Source organism: Bubalus kerabau, chromosome 2 (assembly GCF_029407905.1).
Source record: "Bubalus kerabau isolate K-KA32 ecotype Philippines breed swamp buffalo chromosome 2, PCC_UOA_SB_1v2, whole genome shotgun sequence".
In the NCBI taxonomy this organism is placed as follows: domain Eukaryota; kingdom Metazoa; phylum Chordata; class Mammalia; order Artiodactyla; family Bovidae; genus Bubalus; species Bubalus kerabau.
The window spans coordinates 143,140,610-143,164,411 of NC_073625.1; the positions used below are offsets into that span (position 1 = coordinate 143,140,610).

The 23,802-nt window shown below is 44.6% G+C and overlaps 1 protein-coding gene and 1 long non-coding RNA gene across 2 annotated transcripts in view; one reads left to right on the plus strand and one right to left on the minus strand.

The window, feature by feature from the left end:
- Positions 1-3,696: 3,696 nt before the first annotated feature.
- The window catches only part of LOC129643900 (uncharacterized), a 63,672-nt gene continuing 43,566 nt past the window's right edge, over positions 3,697-23,802 (minus strand). The window contains exons 2-4 of the long non-coding RNA XR_008710592.1: positions 17,332-17,437; positions 16,235-16,309; positions 3,697-3,854 (exon numbers count right to left, since the gene is read on the minus strand). This is a non-coding gene — a long non-coding RNA (uncharacterized LOC129643900). The remainder of the gene's footprint in view (positions 3,855-16,234; positions 16,310-17,331; positions 17,438-23,802) is intronic.
- SLC7A14 (solute carrier family 7 member 14) overlaps positions 16,414-23,802 on the plus strand; it is a 52,890-nt gene continuing 45,501 nt past the window's right edge. Inside the window, exon 1 of the mRNA XM_055569088.1 lies at positions 16,414-16,717. Within this exon, the coding sequence (XP_055425063.1) occupies positions 16,414-16,717 (304 nt within the window). The remainder of the gene's footprint in view (positions 16,718-23,802) is intronic.

Genomic DNA, 23,802 nt, shown 5'->3' on the forward strand with positions numbered 1-23,802 from the left:
TAGTGAAATGAGTCTTCTGGCGCTGGTTCTAAGTACCAGACACCACAGCCTTCTCTTCTAGGGGAGACAGAGAAGACTAGGTCACATCTGGGCTGGTGTCTTCTGGGGAGAAAGAAGATGTCAAAGGCTCCAGGGCAGCAGGTCCACCAGCCTAGCCCGGCAAAGGGACTTTACACTTTCTGCCAAGCTTCAGATCTCAGAGACGGCAACAGCCTCAGAAAGGTCAGCTCCAAGTATGCGTCAATGTGCACAGGTGACCCCACAGTCCAGATGGACTTGAAAGTTTGTAAACCATCTAATTCTTTACCTCAAGGAATACTTTTATTCTAGCTTTAATTGTGTAAGTAAGTTCTTCCATTTCTTTTTCATGTTGAATGAAAGGGTGTCCTTTCCCCTTCCAGATCATTTGGCAGACATTCCAGTATCTTGGCATGACGGTTTCTTGATGTTGACTCACACTGACTAATACTGGTTACTTGTAAATATCATCCTATGATTCCATTTAATAGTAGACACCATATCAAGGACTAAAAATGTACCAGGAGTGAGGATCTTCTAGAGGATGCATTCTTCCTTTCAAAATTGCATTACACTGAGGAAGAAAATCACAATAGCTTATTCCTAATAGGAGGTCACTGTCAAGCTTGTGCATTACATACACACAACTTCTAGCTCTCACTGCTGTCAGATGAAATTAAGAGTGTCTGAGAAGGAGGGTGTGAACAGCTAAGTTGAATGCCTCTGACAGGTGAAGGGAGGGAGATGAGAACTAAGATATGTCCATTGGATTTAGCAACACAGAAGTCACTGATAACTTCAGCAATGCAGTTTTGGTGGCAAGGAAAATACAGAAGGCAGAATAAAGAAGGCCAATGACTGACAATATACGAAGAAGTGGAGACAGCCAGGATGACAATAGCTAAAGTGTGGCAATACCTAAAGAGGGCATGGCAGTTTGGGGGAGGGGGGCTGTTTTTAATTGTTTGTTTTGTAAAATAAAGTGAAAGTGAAAGTGAAGTGGCTCAGTCGAGTCCGACTCTTTGCAACCCCATGGACGGTAACCTACCAGGCTCCGAGGTCCATGGGATTTTCCAGGCAAGAATACTGGAATGGGCTGCCATTTCCTTCTCCAGGGGATCTTCCCAACCCAGGGGTCGAACCCAGGTCTCCTGCATTACAAACAGACACTTTACCGTCTGAGCCACCAGGGAAAGCCTTGTAAAATAAACCTGTTAAGAATAATTCAAATTCTTAGAAAAGTCCAAGAAATCATCAGAATTAGTTGCCTTTGGGGGATGGAGGATAATCAATATGGAATGCAAGAAAGCCAATCTAAGAGAAGCCAAGGGGACTTCCCTGGTGGTCCAGTGGCTGGGACTCTGCACTCCAAATGCTGGGGGCCTGGGTTCGATCCCTGGTTAGAAGGCTAGATCCCACATGCCACAACTAAGACCAGGTGCAGCCAAATAAATAAATTAAACATTAAGAGAAGCCAAGGTCACAGGACTAGATACTTGCTTCAGGGGCAGATTCTATCTTCCTATGTTGGTCTGAGCTTTGTGTAGCATCTGGGAGAATCCTGCCTCCGGGTTCCAGGTAACTCCTATCTGCTGTGTAAGGCTGATTCGTTAACCAAGTCAGAGCATTCCCTGGAAATTCCCTGAAAATTCTATCTCCAAAGTGAAGAGAGTGACAGTGATAATATTGGCTAATCTAATTCCATGGGGGAAACAGATGCTAAAACAGTTCCCTGTAACAGAGATGTATAGAAGCATAACTACAAAACCCAGGGATAAATCTTCATGACCAGGAACAGGAACAGGCTCATTATTCTGGGATCTTCTATGTTTTTTTCTGATTTTCAACTAAATATTTTTCCCTGATTTTTAAAAAATACATGCCGACCACAGAAAAGAAGAAAACAGAAATAATTTCTAAGTCAATCACCCATTGATCCCTCCTTTTAACATTTTTTGTGTTAGTTGCTTGTCGTGTCTGCTCTTTGCAACTCCATGGACTGTAGCCCACCAGTCTCCTCTGTCTATGAAATTCTCCAGCCAAGATTACTGGAGTGGGTTGCCATTCTCTTCTCCAGGGGATCTTCCCGACCTAGGGACTGAGCCCAGGTCTCCAGCATTTCAGGCAGATTCTTAACCATCTGAGGCACCAGGGAAGCCCCTTTAACATTTTAGCCCTCTGCTTCCAGAAGAGAATGCAATCAGATCATATGCTATACAGTTTATATCTTTTATTGTTAGTTTTTAAATTTAATATATTCTGAATAATTTGTTACTATGTTATTAAATATTATTTCTGAACAATATTTTGTTGGTTGCTTAAATTTTTATATTTTGAATCCCTTAAATCCATTTAACTCCGCCCTTATTTTTGGACATTCAGATTGTCCCCAATTTTCACCACTATAAATGATATTGCAACAACCATTGGGGGAAAAAAACCTTTTTTGTACCTGATTATTTTCACGTGATAGATTTATATTCCAAACACACTTATGTCAGCCCACTCTCCCACCATCAAAGTATGAAAGTATCATTTCTTTGATCCATATTATTTAATATTTGTTTGCATTAACAATTGCTCCTTAAAGGGCTCTATGAGGAATACATTCAAACTCAAGAACTTGCAGTTTGCAAAAATATTAACTCAACAGCATGGAAGCAAGCACTTTTCAGTCAAATAGCTTGTCTGGAAGTTCATTTAAAAGTCCCCAAATGAAATCTGGCATTTCTCACCATTGACATTGAAATACACTCTCTGAATTTTCCGATTTCCTAATGAAAAGACATGCTGATTGTCAAGAAAGGAACCTGCCTCCAGGTTCCTGGCTATGTATCCAGAGTGCACCCCAAGGGCCTCAGACCCATGAATCCTGAGTGGGTGCTATCTTCCAAGGAAGCCCAGAAGGTGGAAATGAACATGTATCTACAGGGCAAAGTGATCTCCATTTTTCAAAAAAAATATTGAATTCCAGGTTGTCAAAGTTCTCAACTATATTCTGCACAGATTGAAAAAAAAAAAAAATGACGCAAACTAAAACTTAAACCCTCTCTGCTATGGTGGATACTCTATGATTTATGAGACGTTTACTGCTCCGATGAGGTGAAATACTTTTTGAGGTCTCCAAGGAGCTACATGAATCATCAACTTCAAAAAATACAACTCTAACCCTAACTGGATGTTAATATTTTAATGTTAAATATTTTTAATATTATAATATTGTGAATTTTTAACTGTCTTCCCTTGACTGAATATTAAAGGATCAAAAACATAGAAAGATCATTTATTTATAACTACATAATATAGGTAATTTGGTTTCCCAAAGGGATTTGTGAAGGCAGCCAAGGAAAATAGAGTTTAATCATTTATAAAATCTGAGATTTGGATTAAATGATTTCTGAGGTTTTGTGTTCTTTGATTTTATGCACACAGGGTACTCAACAAAGGAACTCCTCCTATGTTGTAACAGAGAACAGGGATTATTACAAACTGCTATTGTCAAAGACATCTTTCATAAAGAAATATTTATGCAGAATATTCTTTTTAGCACTGTGGAAAAACCTTCATTCTACAAACATTTGTTGATTACCTATGGCTTGCCAGTCCCTAATGTGGTCCCTGAAGATTCAGCAAAAAATGAGACAGACAAATCCATACCTTCAGGGAGTTTATAGTCTAAAGAGTGTGTGTTCCAAGAACAAAGAGATCAGTGTGGCTGGACCAAAAGGGAGGGTGGCAGGCAATGACCTCTGAGATGAAGCAGATACCAGGCCACTTAGTGCTCTTCAGGCCATTGTAAAGGGCTTCTCAGGTGGTGCTTGTGGTCAAGAATCCATCTGTGCGGGAGACATAAGAGATGCGGCTTCAATCCCTAGGTCAGGAAGATCCCCTGGAGAAGGCCATGGCAACCCACTCCAGTATTCTTGCCTGGAGAACCCCATGGACAGAGGAGCCTGGTGGGCTACAGTCCATAGCGTTGCAAAGAGTTGGACGTGACTAACGCGACTGAGCACACACCCAGACCATTATAAGGAACTTGGATTTTACTCTTTCCAAAATACAAACATTTGCAGGGTTTTAAGGAGATACAAGCCTTCAGTTGTATATCAATCTGTGTCAAGGCACAAATTAATATATGCTGAGTTGGGGGGAATCAGAGAAGAAGTGGCCCAAGTCATTAGCACACACTTAATGACAGGTGGGCTATGAGCTATGTGCCAAAAGAACATGAAAATGTGGATAGCTTTGGGGAGGCAAAGGTGGGGGAAAATAGCAAGAAGAACAGCTAAAAAGTAACATCACTGTAATCATCAGGGAGACCTGCTCTGTCACATCATCATCATGCCTGTCTTCCCCGCCAGTGTGGGGGCTCCGAGAGCAAGGAAGCCATCTTCTTCTTTCTGTTTCTGCATCTTGCACACACGATGCTCTGAACCCATTAAAGCAGATGGTGTGCACTGAAAACAGTACACACCCAGAGGCGAGAGGGGAGGGGAATGTGGCATCAGGCTTTGTTGAGAACTGAAAGTTCATGAAGCATGTATAATAACCTACATCCGTCAAATTTATATTCCATCCACTTGTCTGTTGATTATTGTATCACATAGAAATGGCCATTTTCAAAATGTGAAGGACCTGCTTGAAATTATCTGACTTAAAATATAGACTCTTTAGAAGAGTAGAAATTTCCTTTGGGGGCCTTGGAAGGAAACACAGAGCCAGGAATATCCAGAATAACTGGATCAAAGGACAAAGGGGTCTGGGTATGTGTTGACACAGTGATGAGGGAACACAAAACAAGTTTCAGACATAAGCTCCAAACCCAAGGCACGACACCATACTAGCTGCAGTCACGAGTGCGTGAGGGAGCTTCCCACATCGGCAGTTCTGTTCAGCATTTCCAGGGAGAGAAGCTGCACAGATGTATCCACTGAAGGATTCTCCTGAGCAGTGCTGAGGAAACCAGCCGGTTAATAATGAAAAGCATTTATTAAATCCCTGAAAGACTCGTGCTTCTCCAAATTAGATGAAGAAATTCCCACTGAGGCCGAGTCACTAGGAAAACTCCTGAGGAACATTAAACATCCTCAGCTCCTCTAAAGGAACATTACCACCTAGGCAGGGATCATCCCAAGCCTGGCACGACAATAATTTCATACAGAAAAAATTTAGGCAGCTCTGTCCACCGTCTTAAATATGGAGCGGTAGGAAGAGGGGAGGGGGAGGAAGGAGAGGAAGATGATGTCAGGTGGGGATATCCTCCCTGACCTGGTACTGGAGGAGAAAGGGCTTCCCTGCAGGAGGTACGGGTTCAACCCCTGGGTCAGAAATCCCAGGAAATGGCAACCCGATCCAGTATCCTTGCCTGAAGAACCTCATGGACAGAGGAGCCTGGTGGATTACAGTCCATGGGGTCTCCAAAGAGTCAGACACGACTGAGCAACTAAAACAACAAATATGTGTGTGTGTAACTGAATCACTTTGCTGTACACCGAAACTAACACATTATAAGTCAATAAAAATGAGTATTTTTAAAAAAATTTATCAGAAAAAAGAAAAAAGATAGATGTGATTGTTTTAACATATTGAAATTTAACATATTGCTTGTTACTGCAGCAAAAGCTTATAATGGAGTCAATAACTTTTTAGAAACAGAAAAAGAAATAGCACACTTTGTAAAGGAAGCTGAAATGATACCACCTCTTTTGCATAGCTATTCAGATGTCATAGATTCAAACTCTCTAAAAATCTTCCAAGCAAAACAAAGTCAGCTGTGTCTGAGATCTCACATACAACATAAATGGGCTAGCACATTGGTAAGTAACATGGTAGGTGATCAAGAAATAACAGAGGTAGGCTTGATCAATCAAACCCTTAGCAAAGACATTGTTGGGAAGACTAGCAATCTGAAAATCAGGAACCCTGGTTTTAAAGCCAATTGTACATCTGAGTGAGTCTGTCAGGCACTAGTATTGCATGATTTAGGAGATACATGTATACACAAACACAGCCAGACAGATCAAAAACACCTCCCCTAACACTCTGGTCCAAAACTGTCACCATGATAAACTGCAGCCTGCCCAGGAAGTACAAATCAGAAAGTGAAAGATCTGGAAGCTGTACCACATGAGACATTGCTGATCACTGAAGAAACTGAAGATGTTTAGTCTAGGGAAGATAAGACTCCAAGAGACATGTTAGCTGCCTTCAAAGGCTTGAAGATGTTCCCATAAACAGATTAGCCCTAATCTGAACAGATAGAGACAGCAAAACAGGGGACAACAAGAGAAATCTACCAGGACATCCATCTCAATTCAATTTACTAGGTGTTCTGTTCAGATGGCACAGACCCTGGGATTCACATATATCTGACTTGTATCTGGCCACCCCTGTAAAACCACAGTGACTGACAGACAAGTGACTCCACAGTTGAGATACAAACACAGAGCTGTAATTGACAAGCTTGGAAGAAACAGAAGAGCAACAGAAGCCAGGACCTCAGCAGAGAATCTGCCACCAAAGACTCTGGCCAAGTAAGCCACAGTAAGCCACACATATGATGGTCCAGGGCTTCCCAGATGATGCTAATGGTAAAGAATTCTCCTGCCAATCAGGAGACATAAGAGACATGGGTTCAATCCCTGGGTCTGGAAGATCCCCTGAAGGAGGGCATGGCAACCCACTCCAGTATTCTTGCCTGAAAAATCCCATGGACAGAGGAGCCTGGAGGACTGCAGTCCATAGGGTCACAAAGAGTTGGACAAGACTGAAATGACTTAGCACGCATGCAGGCATGAAGGTCAGAAGGAGGTCAGGCTTTCAGAGATAGGGTGGTGACTATAGATGAACCCACCATGCCCTAACCACCAGCATGTGTATGCGTCTGGGGCAGAAAAGTCAAGGGTATAAGAGTATGAGAGCAGATGTAACATTCAAAGCTCCAGGCAAATCTGCCAAGGACTCTCTTTAGATAATAAAAGACAGGAAGAGAAAGCCTTTCTCTAAAACCTTGAGAAAGGCAAACATGAGCACGTAGGATTGCAATACCAAGGTGTACAGTCTGCAGCCAGAGGATCCAGGAGGTTTCAGTAGAAAAGAGTTGTGGGTGAGGGCTGGGCAGCAGGCCAAGGGCCCTCTGAGAGCTGCCTAGTTGGGGTGGGAGGGCATGTCAGCAGTAGGGGGCAGAAAGACCTGGTCATCCACCAGAGCTGGGTGATGCTAGCAGGCAGCTGTTCCCTGGCTTCCGTGCACGCCAGGCCCTGTGCTAAAAGCTCCATACACGTTAACTCTGATTCTCCCCACAGCCCTGTAAGCTGGTTCAGTTCAGTTCAGTTGCTCAGTCGTGGCCAACTCTTTGCGACCCCATGAATCGCAGCACGCCAGGCCTCCCTGTCCATCACCAACTCCCAGAGTTTACCCAAACTCAGGTCCGTTGAGTTGGTGATGCCATCCAGCCATCTCATCCTCTGTTGCTCCCTTCCTCTCCTGCACCCAATCCCTCCCAGCATCAGGGTCTTTTCCAATGAGTCAACTCTTTGCATGAGGTGGCCAAAGTATTGGAGTTTCAGCTTCAGCATCAGTCCTTCCAATGAACACCCAGGACTGATCTCCTTTAGAATGGACTGGTTGGATCTCCTTGCAGTCCAAGGGACTCTCAAGAGTCTTCTCCAACACCACAGTTCAAAAGCAGCAATTCTTCGGCACTCAGCTTTCTTTATAGTCCAACTCTCAGATCCATACATGACCACTGGAAAAACCATAGCCTTGACTAGATGGACCTTTGTTGGCAAAGTGATGTCTCTGCTTTTTAATATGCTGTCTAGGTTGGTCATAACTTGTCTTCCAAGGATTAAGCGTCTTTTAATTTCATGGCTGCAGTCACCATCTGCAGTGATTTTGAAGCCCCCAAAAATAAAGTCTGACACTGTTTCCATTGTTTCCCCATCTATTTCCCATGAAGTGATGGGACCAGATGCCATGATCTTAGTTTTCTGAATGTTGAACTTTAAGCCAACTTTTTCACTCTCCACTTTCACTTTCATCAAGGGGCTTTTTAGTTCCTCTTCACATTCTGCCATAAGGGTGGTGTCATCTGCATATCTGAGGTTATTGATATTTCTCCCAGCAATCTTGATTCCAGCTTGTGCTTCTTCCAGCCCAGCGTTTCTCATGATGTACTCTGCATGTAAGTTAAATAAGCAAGGTGACAATATACAGCCTTGATGTACTCCTTTTCCTATTTGGAACCAGTCTGTTGTTCCATGTCCAGTTCTAACTTTTGCTTCCTGACCTGCATACAGGTTTCTCAAGAGGCAGGTCAGGTGATCTGGTATTCCCATCTCTTTCAGAATTTCCCACAGTTTGTTGTGCTCCACACAGTCAAAGGCTTTGGCATAGTCAATAAAGCAGAAATAGGTGTTTTTCTGGAACTCTCTTGCTTTTTCGTGAGCTAGTTAGTGCCCTTCTTATCCCATTTTATAGACAGCACCAGCCAGGCAGAGAGAGGCTCATAGCTAGGAAAGGCAGAGTCAGACTTTGAACCCAGGAAATATGGCTTCTGAATTAGGTCCTGAACCAGAAGCCAGGAGCTCAGGGCAGAGGATAAGCAGTGAAGCTGGGGGCAAGAGTGGAGGGGCTAGCACATGACCTGGGTACAGGAGTAGGGAGGGGTCTCTGATGGCTTCTTCACATCCTGCGGTTGCAAGGAGGGGCTCTTCAAACCTGGCACCTTCAACTGCAACTTCCATTTGCCTGGGTAAAGAATCCGCCTGCAATACAGGAGACACAGGAGACGCAGGTTCAATCCCTGGGTCGGGGAGGTCCCCTGGAGAAGGAAATGGCAACTCACTCCAGTATTCTTGCCTGAAAAATCCCATGGACAGAGAAGCCTGGAGGGCTACAGTCTGTGGGGTCATAAAGAGTAGGACGCAACTGAGCAGGCCTGCATGCAAGCAAGGTACAGAATGAAAAAAAAAAAAGATGAGAAGGATTTTGCTGCAATCCTAACTGTCCAGCCACATGAGGGGCAGCTCCCGTCAGCCACCGCTTCCTGCTGCTCCAGATGTTCCAACAAAGGCCTGCTCCCGGGGAGAGTCAGGAAGGGATTTCTGTAATCCCTTCGTGTATTTGCAAAATCAGCCAGGAAAGATTTGAAGCTGGTTACTGTTTTGTTTGCCTTCATTTACTCCCTCTCCTCACCTCCAAAGGCAGGCTCCAACCTAATTCGATAATCCTACCTAGCCGGTAAACTTCCAAGCCATAATTATTCTCATCCTCACACAAACCTGCTCTTACTATCATTATCCTTGGAACCCATGAACCCTCAAGCATGCAGGCCAACACCACAAGGATGCCTCCCTCCTCCCAAGGGCCCCGCAAGCCTTCCTTAGTTATAGCTGTGAAGTATTTTGAGAAACCTGAATTAAAGTGCTAGAGAAAGCAAAACACACATTTATTGCTCATCTTGGAAAGACAACAGCCATAAGCTTCCAAAACTCTCTTTGATTAGCATAATCTGGGGGTAATGAATATGGATATTGTCAATAGTCACTTAGAAGCATGTTTTCTTTTGCACATTTTGTTCTCTCCAGTAAATTTCCAACCAAGGAAGGAAATGCCCCAAGTCCCTGCCTGCATCAATAAAGCTAGCACTCAGAAGAATTACATGGGGAGAACAGAGCCAGGAAGGAACTCTCACCACCTTCAACCTTTCTTCTAGTTGATTTTCAGTGTTTTCACCATGATTTCTGATTATCAAATAGAAATTCTCAGTTCCTCTAACCCATCTGGTTCTTTTCTCAGTGTCCTTATGACAGTTTCTGATGAAGGGCTGATCAGAACAAATATCCCAAATGGTATCTCCAGATAGCACAGCATCCATAGTCACTGCCTGAAAAAGACAGCTGCTGAGAGGCACAGGTACCTGCCTAGGAAGAGAAAGAGGAAGTACCTGTGGGCCTTGGGACCTCATGTGGAAAATGGCAATGTGACGTCAGTCAGGGTTTCTCCAGAGAAAGAGAACCAAGAGTATTTATAGAGAGACTATGTATATGAGGACATCACTTCATGGGAAATAGATGGGGAAACAGTGGAAACAGTGTCAGACTTTATTTTTCTGGGCTCCAAAATCACTGCAGATGGTGACTGCAGCCATGAAATTAAAAGACGCGTGCTCCTTGGAAGGAAAGTTATGACCAACCTAGATAACATATTCAAAAGCAGAGACATTACTTTGCCAACAAAGGTTCATCTAGTCAAGGCTACGGTTTTTCCAGTGGTCATGTATGGATGTGAGAGTTGGACTGTGAAGAAGGCTGAGCGCTGAAGAATTGATGCTTTTGAACTGTGGTGTTGGAGAAGACTCTTGAGAGTCCCTTGGACTGCAAGGAGATCCAACCAGTCCATCCTGAAGGAGATCAGCCCTGGGATTTCTTTGGAAGGAATGATGCTAAAGCTGAAACTCCAGTACTTTGGCCACCTCATGCAAAGAGCTGACTCATTGGAAAAGACTCTGATGCTGGAAGGGATTGGGGGCAAGAGGAGAAGGGGATGACAGAGGATGAGATGGCTGGATGGCATCACTGACTCGATGGACGTGAGTCTGGGTGAACTCTGGGAGTTGGTGATGGACAGGGAGGCCTGGTGTGCTGCGATTCATGGGGTCACAAAGAGTCGGACACAACTGACTGACTGATCTGATCTGATCTGATCTGATGTATATGAGGAGGGGTCCTTACAGGAATTGGCTCACATATTATAGAGGCTAAGAAGTCCCATGATCAGCTATCTGCAGGCTGGAGAACCAAGAAAGCTGATGGCGCCAGTCAGTCTGATACCAAAGGCCTGAAAATTTGGGAGGGGCCAGTGGTGTGAGTCTTGGTCTAAGTCTGAAAGCTCAGGAACCACAAGACTTCCCTAGTGGTCCAATGATTAAGACTCTGTGTTTCCAATGCCAGGGGCACAGGATCAGTCCCTGGTCAGGAAACTAAGATCCCACATGTTACATGGAGCAGCCAATAAATAAGTTACTTTTTAAAAGAACCAAGATCACCAATGTACAAGACAAGGAGAAGATGAATGTCTTGGCTCAAGCAGAATCAGTGAATTCACCCCTCTTCTGCCTTTTTGTTCTATCAGGCCGTCAGTGGATCAGACGATGTCCACCTATGCTGTTTCGTCCTAATCTCTTCCAGAAACACCCTCACAGACATATCCAGAAGTACTAATAGTTTACCAGTCAGCTTGACACAAACAATTAAGCACCCCAGGCAGCATCTGGTTTTCCACACCAGCACTGCAGTCATTATTAACAGGGCAGTGGACCCCCACCCTGCAGTGCAAGGATGAGCAAGGGAGCTCGAAGGGATCTCTATGCTGATGCCACAGCTCAGACCAATTAAACTGGGGTCCCTGGGCTTGAGGCCAAGCACCAGTGTTCCTGAAAGATCCCCAGGTAATTCCCCAGTGTAGCCAAGCTGGAGACCCAGGGCGGCCATCAGCAGCAGGCCCACACCTCACTCCCCTTTGTATGCTGGTCCTGGGATTGACACATCAGACAGCACGAGCCTTCAGTGAACCTCGCTGCACCAACAATGATCTTTTTAATAATGTAAATCACATTGTGTTGCTCACCTTAATAAAATCCTCCCGTGGCTTCTCAAGGCTCTTAGAGTCAATGCAAGCCCCTCATCTTGGCTTGAGAGACGCTCGGCAGTACGAGCTTGCACACCTCAGGCGGGAGAAGGGAAAAGTGTTAGTTGCTCAGTCATGTCTGACTCTTTGCCACCCCATGGGCTGTAGCCCTTTTCATACCGTTTATGGGGTTTTCAAGGCAAGAATACTGAAGTGGCTTGCCATTCCCTTCTCCAGAGGACGAAGCACAAGCTGGAATCAAGATTGAAGGGAGAAATATCAATAACCTCAGATATGCAAATGACACCACCCTTATGGCAGAAAGTGAAGAGGAATGAAAGAGTCTCATGATGAAAGTGAAAGAGGAGAGTGAAAAAGTTGGCTTAAAACTCAACATTCAAAAAAAGAAGATTATGGCATCCGGTCCCATCACTTCATGGCAAATAGATGGGGCAAACAATGGAAATAGTAAGAGACTTTATTTTTTTTGGCTGAAAAATCACTGCAAATGGTGGCTGCAGCCATGAAATTAAAAGACACTTGCTCCTTGGAAGAAAAGCTATGACTAACTTAGATAGCATATTGAAAAGCAGAGACATTACTTTGCCAACAAAAGTCCTAGTCTAAGCTATGGTTTTTCCAGTAGTCGTGTATGGATGTGAGAGTTGGACCATAAAGAAAGCTGAGCGCCAAAGAAATGATGCTTTTGAATTGTGGTATTGGAGAAGACTCTTGAGAGTCCCTTGGACTGCAAGGAGATCAAACCACTCCATCCTAAAGGAAATCAGTCCTGAATATTCATTGGAAGGACTGATGCTGAAGCTGAAACTCCAATACTTTGGCCTCCTGATGTGAAGAACTGACTCACTGGAAAAGACCCTGTTGCTGGGAAAGATTGAAGGCAGGAGGAGAAGGGGACAACAGAGGATGAGATGGTTGGATGGCATCACTGATTCAATGGACATGAGTTTGAGCAAGCTCTGGGAGTTGATGATGGACAGGGAAGTCTGACATGCCGCAGTCCATGGGGTCACAACTGAGCAACTGAACTGAACTGGACTGCAGCCCACCCAGCTCCTCTGTCCAGGCAAGGAATTTCAAGGAATGTCCAGGAATTTCCCAGGCAAGAATACTGGAGTGGTTGCCATTTCCTTCTGCAGGGGATCTTTCCGACCCAGGGATGGAACCCGGTTCTTCCTCATTGCAAGTGGATTCTTTACAGACTGAGTCACCAGGAAAACCCTCAGGCAGGAGAGCTGAGACTAACACTCTGAAAGCAGGGCCAAGGGCCAGCTCTGCCCTGATGTGCTTCATGACTTCAGAGGAGTTACTGGACCCCCAGCCTTCTCTGCCTCATGTGTCAATGCAGGTTTGCCTAGGATTCGATTAGTTGACACGCATAACACTCTAACATGGCACCTGACTCCTCCTCATCACCCTGACCCAGTGTCACTCAGTCCCCAAAGCAGTCAAAGCACTAGTCTCCCCTCTGACCCGGCTCTGCAGGACACTCTCCCTGACACCTGGCATAACTTCCCACCACTCGGGAGCCAATGCTATGACTACAGAGACCCTCTCACCCCTTCACTGCCCTGTTTTATTTTCTTTATAGCCTGTATTCATTCACCAGGGCTGCTATAACAAAGTATCACAAACCGCATGACTTAAACAACAGAAATGCATTGTCTCACAGTTCTGGAGGCTGCAAGTCTGAGATCAAGGTTCAGAAGTGTGGGTTTCTTCTGAGGGCTTTGAGTAAAACTCTGTTGCAGGGCTCTCTCCTAGGTTCTGGTGGCTGGCTGGCAGCCCCTGATGTCCTCTGGATGGTAGATGCATCACCATGACGTCTGCCTACATCTTCACATCCCATGCTCCCTGTGTGTGTGGCTCTGTGTCTAAATTGCCTCTTTTTATAAAAACACCAGTCATGTTGGATTAGGGTCCCATCCTACTCCAGTATGGCTTCATCTTAGTTACCGCTGCAGAAACTGTGTTTCCAATTGAGGTCACTTTCTCAGGCACTGAGGGTTAAGGCTTCAACATATAAATTTGGGGGGAGGGGATGCTGTTCAACCCATAACATACCTTCATCCCTCTCTAGAATGATCAGGTTTTATTTTTCTATCTGTGTATTGAATTATCTTGTCTCTCCTCACTGAATGTCATTGCTTATATTGCCTGATTGTTCTGCAATGGCCATGCTATGCCCTTGTCACACACAAAAAAATAATAAAATATAAGCCTTTCAGAAAAAAAAAAACAAAAATGAACCTTCTCCCTTGTACTGTGATTTGGGTGACTATCATCTCCAGTTCTAGACTGGAAACTCCATGAGAACAGGGACAGTGTCTTTGCATCCCTGAGCTTAACACCATGCCTGCTCATAACAGATGCTCAGTACATACTGGCTGGGTTGGATTAAACAGATATGTACATTGATTTCCCCACAGGAGCTCAAGAGCTCAAGTAGAGCACTGTTCTTGCAGCCTTCCAGATATACCTTTTCTCAAAAATCTGGAAATCTTAATAATGTTAGCACTCTAAGCTTTTGAATGATGCTGCCATATACAGTGGCATGATTCAACTATTCTGATATCTTAGATGTTGTCAAGAATTAACACACAGCATGAAGCAATGCTGTCAAATCTAGGAGGAAATTAAACCAGTAGGTCCATCACCCAATCCCTGTGAACTAAACTGCGACGTTTTACCTAATTCTTCTAATTAGGTTGTGTTTGCAATGTCTTTAGAAGCAGACAAGTGTTACATCAAGTGCTAAGTAGTATTAATTAATAATATTGGTAGATTACACCAGTTGGTACTTGCTGTAAATGTAAATGTTCTAAGCCTATCAGTATAGTACCTGGGATCAATGTTCTAGCTGTACTTTAAAAATTCTTCATAGAATTTTATAAAGCCTCTGACTTCCAAGTCTTCCCTGGTAACTCAGATGGTAAAGAATCAGCCTGCAAGGCAGGAGACCCGGGTTGAATCCCTGGGTCAGGAAGAGCCCCTGGAGAAGGGAATGGCAACCCACTCCAGTATTCTTGCCTGGAGAATTCCATGGACAGAGGAGCCAGGTGGGCTACAGTCCATGGAGTCACAAAGAGTCGGACATGACTTAGTGACTGACACTTAAACACTGACTTCCAAAGAAAGTAGCTTCATAAAATCTTTGCATTTTCTGTAACTACTTGACCAAATTTTATAAATCATCTATTACAACAATTCTCAAATCTATCAGACCAAGCATCTCTTTTTTATAATAAATGTTTTGACACACCCTTCTTTAATGTCCTAAAGCAAAATTCATGAGTAACCTGCCTGTATATAACATATTTCAGTATATAAACACTCAGGCAAGTACAAATATTGTCCTAAGATGATGGCATTGTATGAAAAATCACTGTCAACATGCCAGTTTCAAATGGCACCTTTGCAGACTGTTATAGGTGTATTGAATGGGCGATGCAGTACCATGGGTTGCAGTGAAAGGGGGTCTTGGTTTTCCAAAATGGTGATGAACTCCTTTCAAGTTCCAAATTAAAGAATTTACAATCTTCCTTCAATACATTCTATAATTGCCTTCCTGGAAAAGCCAAGAGACTGGTCTACTAAAAACATCCAAAATAGTCTCATGTGCTTATATGTTAAACAGGGATAGGTTTCAGTTCTTGTAGGTGAAGAATCATAACCAGATTCTTCACCTACAAGAATATCCAATGAGACATCTGAAGATAGTATGACACCACCCAACACATTTAGCATCTCTGGGCCCCACCAAATGCCATGGGCACTGCCCCTACCCCAATCTCTGAGAGCAAAAAATTCTCAAAACTTTCCATTTCATTAGAGAACAAAATTCCAAGACAATCCCATGGGGTGGCTCTGCCCCTCTTGAGATCTAACTTTACATCTTTATATTAAAAAATGAGGATTTGTGTCCCCAAAGAATATGCTCAAGAATCACAGACCAAGCCTTAGCAGAGCCAGGTAAGAAGCACTTGCGGATTGACAGAAGAGCACCTTCCACCTGCCAGGCATTGTCTTAAGATCTTTCTGTGTATGTGTATCCAACTCTTTGCGAACCCATGGACTGTAGCCTGCCAGGCATCTCTGTCCATGGAATTCTCCAGGCAAGAATACTTAAGTGGGTTGCCATTTCCTTCTCCAGGGGATCTTCCTGACCTAGGGATAAAACCTGGGTCTCCTGTATTACAGGCAGATTCTTTACCATCTGAGCTACCAGGGAAACCCCTAAGATCTTTTTAGACAAACACTTATTTAATTCTCACATCAACACAAGGCAGGAGGCTTGACCATCCCCATGGTACAGTTGAAACTGAAATACAAAGACATGACATAACTTACTGCAGGTCCAGTGGCAGAGCCCTAACTCAGACCACCCTCTTCAGAATGACCATGCAACATAGGGCAAACTACTCATTTAGGACTGGAAGGGACACAAAGCGGGAAAAGCAACCCTCTGCATTATGAATACACCCAACAGATCAGTTCCCCCAGTTCAGTGCACTGACCTCTACCTATGTCTCCAAGTCATGGTTTGTTCCCCCCTTGGTCTCACCTTCCTCCTTCTTGTGTGTTTCCTGCAGACATTCATGCCCAGGAGAAGGCTGCTGCAGGTCCCTCTGGACCTTTCCTGAAAGGGAGATCCCCATTCACTAGATGAGTTCCAGAAGCATCCACTGAGGTTTCTGCAGCCCACCTCTGTCAGCTGACCTTCACCACTGCCTGTCTCTCAGGATGAGTGGCTTCCTCACCTCCCTCGACCCCCGGCGGGTACAGTGGGGGGCCGCCTGGTATGCCATGCACTCTCGGATCCTGCGCACCAAACCGGTGGAGTCCATGCTGGAGGGAACTGGGGCCACCACGGCACATGGCACCAAGCTAGCCCAAGTGCTCACCACCATGGACCTCATCTCGCTCGGCGTCGGCAGCTGCGTGGGCACAGGGATGTACGTGGTGTCTGGGCTGGTGGCCAAGGAGATGGCAGGACCCGGTGTCATTGTGTCCTTCATCATTGCAGCCGTCGCGTCCATACTGTCAGGTAAGCATCTCGATGAAGGCGAAGGCCGCGCTCGCAGGCCTGTTTCCATTCCTCCCGCTCTTCTGGAGTATTCAGTAGTGAGAGGAGTGAAATGGTAGACCTTTTTGCTTTGACTAACAGGGAGTTCACTAGGTTTGGCTCATTGGAGTAGCTTCCTTTTCCTCTGGTTTCTCCATCCAAATACCCTGGTGCCTAGCTACTGCCCAATGTCTCATTCCCTGTCACTCCCAGTGGCTCTATTTTTATTCTAAGTCTCCTTTCATGGGAAGGTAGGTCAGTTCCCTTTGTGTGTGTGGGGGGGGGGGGGGGTGGGGGCAGGATATAGCCAAGATATAAATAATAAATAATGGATAGGCAGAGTAGCAAAATGACACATCAGTAAACCTGATGTGATTGGGACTTGACGAGCCTCAAACTGGCATTGTGATCACCAAGGAGGAGGAAACCAAGCTGGAAATATAAAGCCATTGTGAGAACCACAAAGCACCACCTGCTGCAAGCGTCTCAACAGCTTGATATTCTGCAGTGGTAGCCCAGCAAGCACCTTCTCTCTCCTTGAGAAAAAATCGTAAAGCTCATTTGTTTGTTTTTTTAAATAAGGCACCGGGGCTTACATACTGATAGTTTATGAAACTGTGCTATTTCTTTTTCCTCTTTCTTCCTCTTGAGTTGGGGTCCACAGTATTTTCCCAGAATGCCAGGGATGGGTCAGTGGAAACCCTGAAAAAGAAGGGAAACGTCTTGCTCTTAACGCTTATACTGCAAAAGCTCAAGGTGGACTTGAGGGTGGCAAATCACGTGGGTCAACTCATGTCTTGGCAATGAATGCTGTGGCCTCTTCAACTGTTTCTGGAGCAGTAAAGGTGCTGACTTATACTGAAGGTTCTGTGTACTAATGCATACGACCACAAGGAGAGTTCCACACTAGTATCACACATCCAGGCTAAATAGTCTTCATCTTTATGGGATGCACAGGCTTCCCGGGTGGCATTAGTGGTAAAGAACCCACCTGCCAATGCAGAAGAAGCAAGAAACGTCTTCCCACTAGGTTGGGAAGGTTCCCTTGGAGTAGGAAATGGCAACCCACTCCAGTAATCTTGCCTGGAAAATTTCATGGACAGAAGAGCCTGATGGGCTACACAGTCCATGGGGTCACAAACAGACACAACTGAGCATACATCCACACATGCACACATATGGGATGCACAGACCAGGGACATGCAACCACAAAATACACTGGTTTACATTTGTCATCTTTTTAATGTGATGAGAAAAGTAATTCCAGACTGATTTGAAAATTTATCTCCTGCCATGGCTTATATCCTTGTTGGTTTTACCACTATCTTTTCCTTAAGTCATTCTCTAATATGCATGAATATCCTAATAACTGAGATTCCTGCAGAAAAGAGGATTTTTTTCCTTATAGATGAAAATAAATTTTATTCACATGAATGAATCCTGTGGATGCTTGAAATTCTATTAACCTGATTGCAATCATTTTCAAACTTGTTTGGCAAAGAAATTATCTGGGGGAGATGCCAGATTCTTACTCACCATAAATTTATAAATCTGAAAATGTCAGCATACAGAACAGAATAGCAATGGTAAGACAAAAGGCAGGCATGTAACCACAGGTCCTACAGAGGGCATAGGGCAGATGGCTAAGGTCCTGCCTGGTCAATGCAGACCACTTGCTCTCTGCTCAGTCGCTCACTTGTGTCCAACTCTTTGTGGCCCTATGGACTGTAACCCTCCAGCCCCTCTCTCCATGGAATTTTTCAGGCAAGAATGCTGGAGTGAGTTACCATTTCCTTCTCCAATGGATCTTCCCAACCTAGGGATCAAACCCACATCCCCTGCGTTGGCAGGTAGATTCTTTACCTGCTGAGCCATCGGGGAAGCCCTACAGTCTCCTCTATGTCCCATTCTATTGTGCCCCAGTCCCCCAAACCCATAATAGTTCCCACAAGTGAATCCCCACAGCTTATCCTTCATGGTGCTAGCTTGCATTTAGAAATTAGAACCAGGCCCAGTCACATTCTGGGAGCCTCTCCCCTTCTCATCATTCTCATGTGTAACCTAGCCCAGGGCTCTGGAGGGAGTATTGACACCACAGATATTGGCAAACACTACAAATCAGCATTTGTTTGTTTGTTGTTTTCAGAGAGTGAGTTGTTATACATTAACCAGCACATCACTGGCCTAGCTTCTCAGAAGGCCCCAGTACTATCCAGTAACTTCACCAGGCACCAAAAGAAAGTCCTGCTTCTCCCCCATTAGGGACACTCCTCTCTGCACCTGGTCTCAGCCATAATCCTGCTCTACCCTTCGTAACAGACACCTCCTCACTGAGGCCAACCAGAACCTTCCCTGAGTTCCCAGCCAGGGCCAGGACCAAAATAACTGTGCCAAAGTTGGCAGTTTTACATTAGGTTTCTTCATCCAGGCCTCTCACTCTATGATCCTTGGTCACTAAACCAAGGAAAGCGCCCCTCCACCGTGTTCCTTCCACTCCCACATCGTGACCTCAGAAGTGCCTCCCGCTGGACCCAGTTCCCCACCACTTCTCCATATCACAGGAATCAAGCTCCTGTCTACCCTCAGGCTTTTTAATACATGGTCCCTTTCTACTCTGGCCTTAAGCAGAATGGTTTTAATTCGCATTTCCCTAATTATGAATATTTGAACATCTTTTTGCATTTATTTGCCATGCATATATACTCTTTGGTAAAGTATTTGTTCAAATCTTTTTCCCATTATTTAATTGGAGTCTTCAGGGTTTTTTTTAATCAACTTTTTAAACTCCTTTATATAGTTTGTATACAAGGCTTTTATTAGATGTGTGGTTTTACAAACATTTTCTCTCAGCTTGTGGCTCATTTTTAAATTTTCTTTTGATTTTGTTTTCTTTTTTAAGATACTGATGCCCAGGCTGTACCCCCTAGAGATTCTAATCCAATTCAGTTGGATCGGGGTACAGCCCAAGGATCAATGGCTTTTTTTTTTAATTCCCTGGGGAATTCTAATGTGCAGCCCAGGTTAAGAACTACTCCATTATAGGAAACGGGACTTACCTATGGAATAGCCATGACCTACAAGAAAAGGAAACATATGCTAGGATAGAAACTATTTGGCCAGCAGATTCTTAAGAGAATTTTGCCCCTGTGGCATCATCCTCCATGCCATGCAAACCAGTTTATGATACGGAATAAATTCAACTAAGAGAGGGAGCCACTTTCTCTATAATTGGACAAGATTCAAAGCTACAATAACTTCCCAGGCTCCTCCTTCCGTTCCTGCCCCAACACCACAGCTGCCCACAGCCTATCACAGGTAGGAGAAAATTAATCAGAGGAAGCAGCTTGGGCTGTAACCTTTACCCTTCATCCAAAAGGTCTTATCTACTCTCGAATAGCTCAGCAGTGCACATCCAGACCCCATGCCTGTGCCAAACCTTAGAAACCCTTTGTGTATACCAGATTGTATAAACCAGATAGGGGAAGTAGTTTTCTCTCTGGTTGCCACTGACAGCTTTATGAAGAGATGAGGGATGAAAGCAGGATAGTTTTCAGAGTTTCTCTAGTTCAGCTGGCTTGGGATGAAACACAAAGCAAGGTCTCCATGCCAGCGACAACTAGCCATTCAATGCAACCTGCCCCGAGAGGCTCCTGTGGACGTGAGTGGGGAAATCAAACTTGTTTATTTTCAGTTCTTTTAATATTAATAAAATTGAACCTCAAACAGAGTATAGGTCTGAATGACTCCTAAGATTATACACTGTCTACAGTAACTCTTTGAGCCCACATCTCGGGGTGGGGGGGCGTTGTAAGGATTAAATGACAGTAAGCATTCACAACCTCAGTCCCCTGGCTGGTACACAATACTGATAATTTTTATCTGCTCATGAAAAACAGTAGCAAAAATCTAATAAGATACAGTTTGAGAAAGCTGTATTGGGTACCCACTATATGCCAGTCTTAGGACAATAGCGGAAATAAATAAGAAATTGTCTCTACCCTCAAGGACCAATCACTTATTGGGTTCATCTCCACTGCTGGAGATAAACACTAAACCTGATAAGTAATTACAGCAATAATAGTACTGATAATAACAGTGGCAGCAGAAGCAGCTGATTTGAGCACTTCCTGAGAACCAAAAGAGTTCTAAGTGATTTACACACTATTGTACTCAGTCTTCACAACAACCCTATGTGGTAAGTGGTGTTATTGTCCTCATATTACAGATGAGAAAAAAAGGAGGCTTCTGAACAGTTTGGCAATTGGTTTAAGGTTCTTGCTTAAGAGGTGATAGAACAAGGAACAGCATGAACAGTCTGACTCCAGTGACCACTTGGCACTCAGTTTACGGTTCAGCACTAGGGTTGATCATTTGTGTTGATCATGTGAAAGACTCTCACTCACTCTTTCGCATCTTCTCATCCATCATCAGGTGAGCCCTGGTAACTGAATCCCCGGGGAGGTGGTAAGGGGAGCAGAACTCTTTCCCATAGATGAGGCTCCCAATCTCCTCCCTGCGCCGGTTCTGCAGATCTTCACAAAGTTTAAGCTGGGCTTCCTCGTTCCGGTGTTCATCTCCGGTTGATTTTCATGGCCAAAGAGATCTCTAAAGACTTAGGGTCTATTTAGATAGTCTGGTGAGCTTCCCCTCCTCAAACTGAAGCAGAGGTGAGAGGTGACCACCAGAAGGGTTGGCCCTTCTGCAACCTGTTTTCAATGACCTAGATCGCTCATTCATTCCACAAACTTGTATTTACTAGTTCCTCCAAACATACTTGAGAACTGCTCTTAATCACTAGGGGGAGTGGGAGAGGCAGAAACATTGAGAGGGTAGAGAAGAAATGCAAAGATGAACAGATGCGGTGCAGCCTTCAAGCTTCTTGAAGACTAGCTCTCCAACATATTGTCCAAATACACAGCTGTAAGTTGGAAATCTTAATAATGATAGCGGCTGCCCCTGATGTTTGTCAAGTCTGTAAGACATCAGTTAGTAAACACTTGATAAATGTTAGCCACTACTGTTATTACTGTTGTTATTATTATTCTTAAGCGAATACTGTGCTTTAGGCACCACGCATATACTACTTCATTTAATCCTCTCAGCCTCCCTGCTAGGTGAGAATACTTTTCCTGTTGTATAGCTCACCATAATAGCTAAACCACTGAGCACTGAACACGCCTGGCACCAGCTGAACACCAGCTGCACAATCCTCCCAACAAATCCTACAAAATAAGTACCACTGTCAGATTCATCTTGCACATGACAAAACTGAGGCTCAGGGAGGTTGGGTGACTTGTCCAGGACAACAAAGTAGTCAGAGGCAAAAAAGGCAAGTCTACATTTGATTCTGCCTTCTCCAGAGGCTGTTACCCCCATATTGCTTCATGCAGACACATACCCCCAAAATTTAAAAACTCACCAGAGAAAACTGAGTGAATCAAGGAAACCCTCATTCTTTTTTTTTTAACTAAAGCTTCATTCTTATTGGGGTTTTAAAAGAGCCTGTAGCTCACTCTGTTCTATTGATTAAATGAGTACTTTTCTAGATCAAAACTTCTGTAACGTGGGTCATGAAAGTGACTTCAAAGTTCAGTGCCTTTCCGTCACCTGTCAGCAGTGAGAAGGGTACTCTGAAGTGCAAGCAGCTCTTCCACAGGGGGCTGGATTGACAGCCCTGTAGGAAGTCTGTCAGTTACCAGTTCAGGAAAGGTGAGCACAATCTAATAGAAATATGCAAGTTTCTCAGATCACTTAATGTGAAAATGAGCTTCCTCCAGCAAACCCAGGAGAGGCTGGGCTTCTTTTACATCTTCTCCAGCACTGGCTGGGGTGGACAGGGCATACTGAGAGCACCCAGCGTGGCTGTGGGAGGGACTGGCCACCAGCTCTGGGCTTGGCAACGCACAGATGTTGCAGAAGACAGGAAAGAACTCCGAGACAAGGGTCTTGGCATGGATGCAAAGAAACAAGACAGGCACACATGAAATAGTCGTGGCCACTGCAGGAGACAAAGGGCCTGGGACACCCGGGATCTGGTCCAGCCCTGTCCCCCAGCAGCTTGGGACCCTGGAACAAGTCATTTACATCTTGTGCCCTCAGTTTCCTCCTCTGCAAAATGAAGAGTTTAGATTGAAAGCAAAAGTGTTAGTCGCTTCAGTCACATCCAACTCTTTGTGACCCCATGGACTGTATCCCACCAGGCTCCTCTGTCCATGGAATTTGCCAAGCAAGAATACTAGAGTGGGTTGCCTTTCCTTTCTCTAGGGGATCTTCTGGACCCAGGGATCAAACCTGGGTCTCCTGCGTTACAGGTGGATTCTTTACCATCTGAGCTACCAGGGAGGCTTGCCCATATGAGTTAGGGTGAAAAAGAGAACCCAGGGAGGGGAACGATTTGTAAAGAAAGGTCCAGCGCCTCAATTCTGCCCCCTACACACACCCCAGCGCCACATAGCATGGGAGGGATCAGTCCCAGAGCTGACATACCTCACTTCAAGCCCTGCCCAGCCATTTACTACTTGTGAGACTTAAAAAATGCACTTAACCTGGGGCTCCCCAAGCAGGTTGCCAAAAATGACAGATGTGCCAAGGTATTGCTCCCTTAGCCCTCAGGGCCACAGGAGGTGGCCAGGCTTGTCACTTGTACCTGTGAACAGCCTCGTCCCTTTACACAGGACCTCCTGACCACAATGACCATAAGCATCACTGTCTAGGTGTATTTGTCAAGTGGAAAAGATCAGGGAGTCTGGAGAACCTACCTAGATCTTGACCTCAATTTCTGTAAATGGAATAATGACAGTCTCAGCACCATTATGACCTTGTGAGATTCAGATCATGTATGGAAAGCGCTAAGCAGAGCTGGTGCATGTAGTCAATGTTTAGTAATGTTCGCTATTATTTTTATGACTATCACTACTGCTGACCAGGTCTCCAACCTAACAAGGCTAGGCTCGTTCCTAGTGCAAATGAGCCATCTGTGGTTCAGATTCGGAAGTCCCTCCACACACACCTAGCAGAAGACCCACCTCCTACCCACCCTTTCTCCAGATAAACCTTGGGCGAAGAGC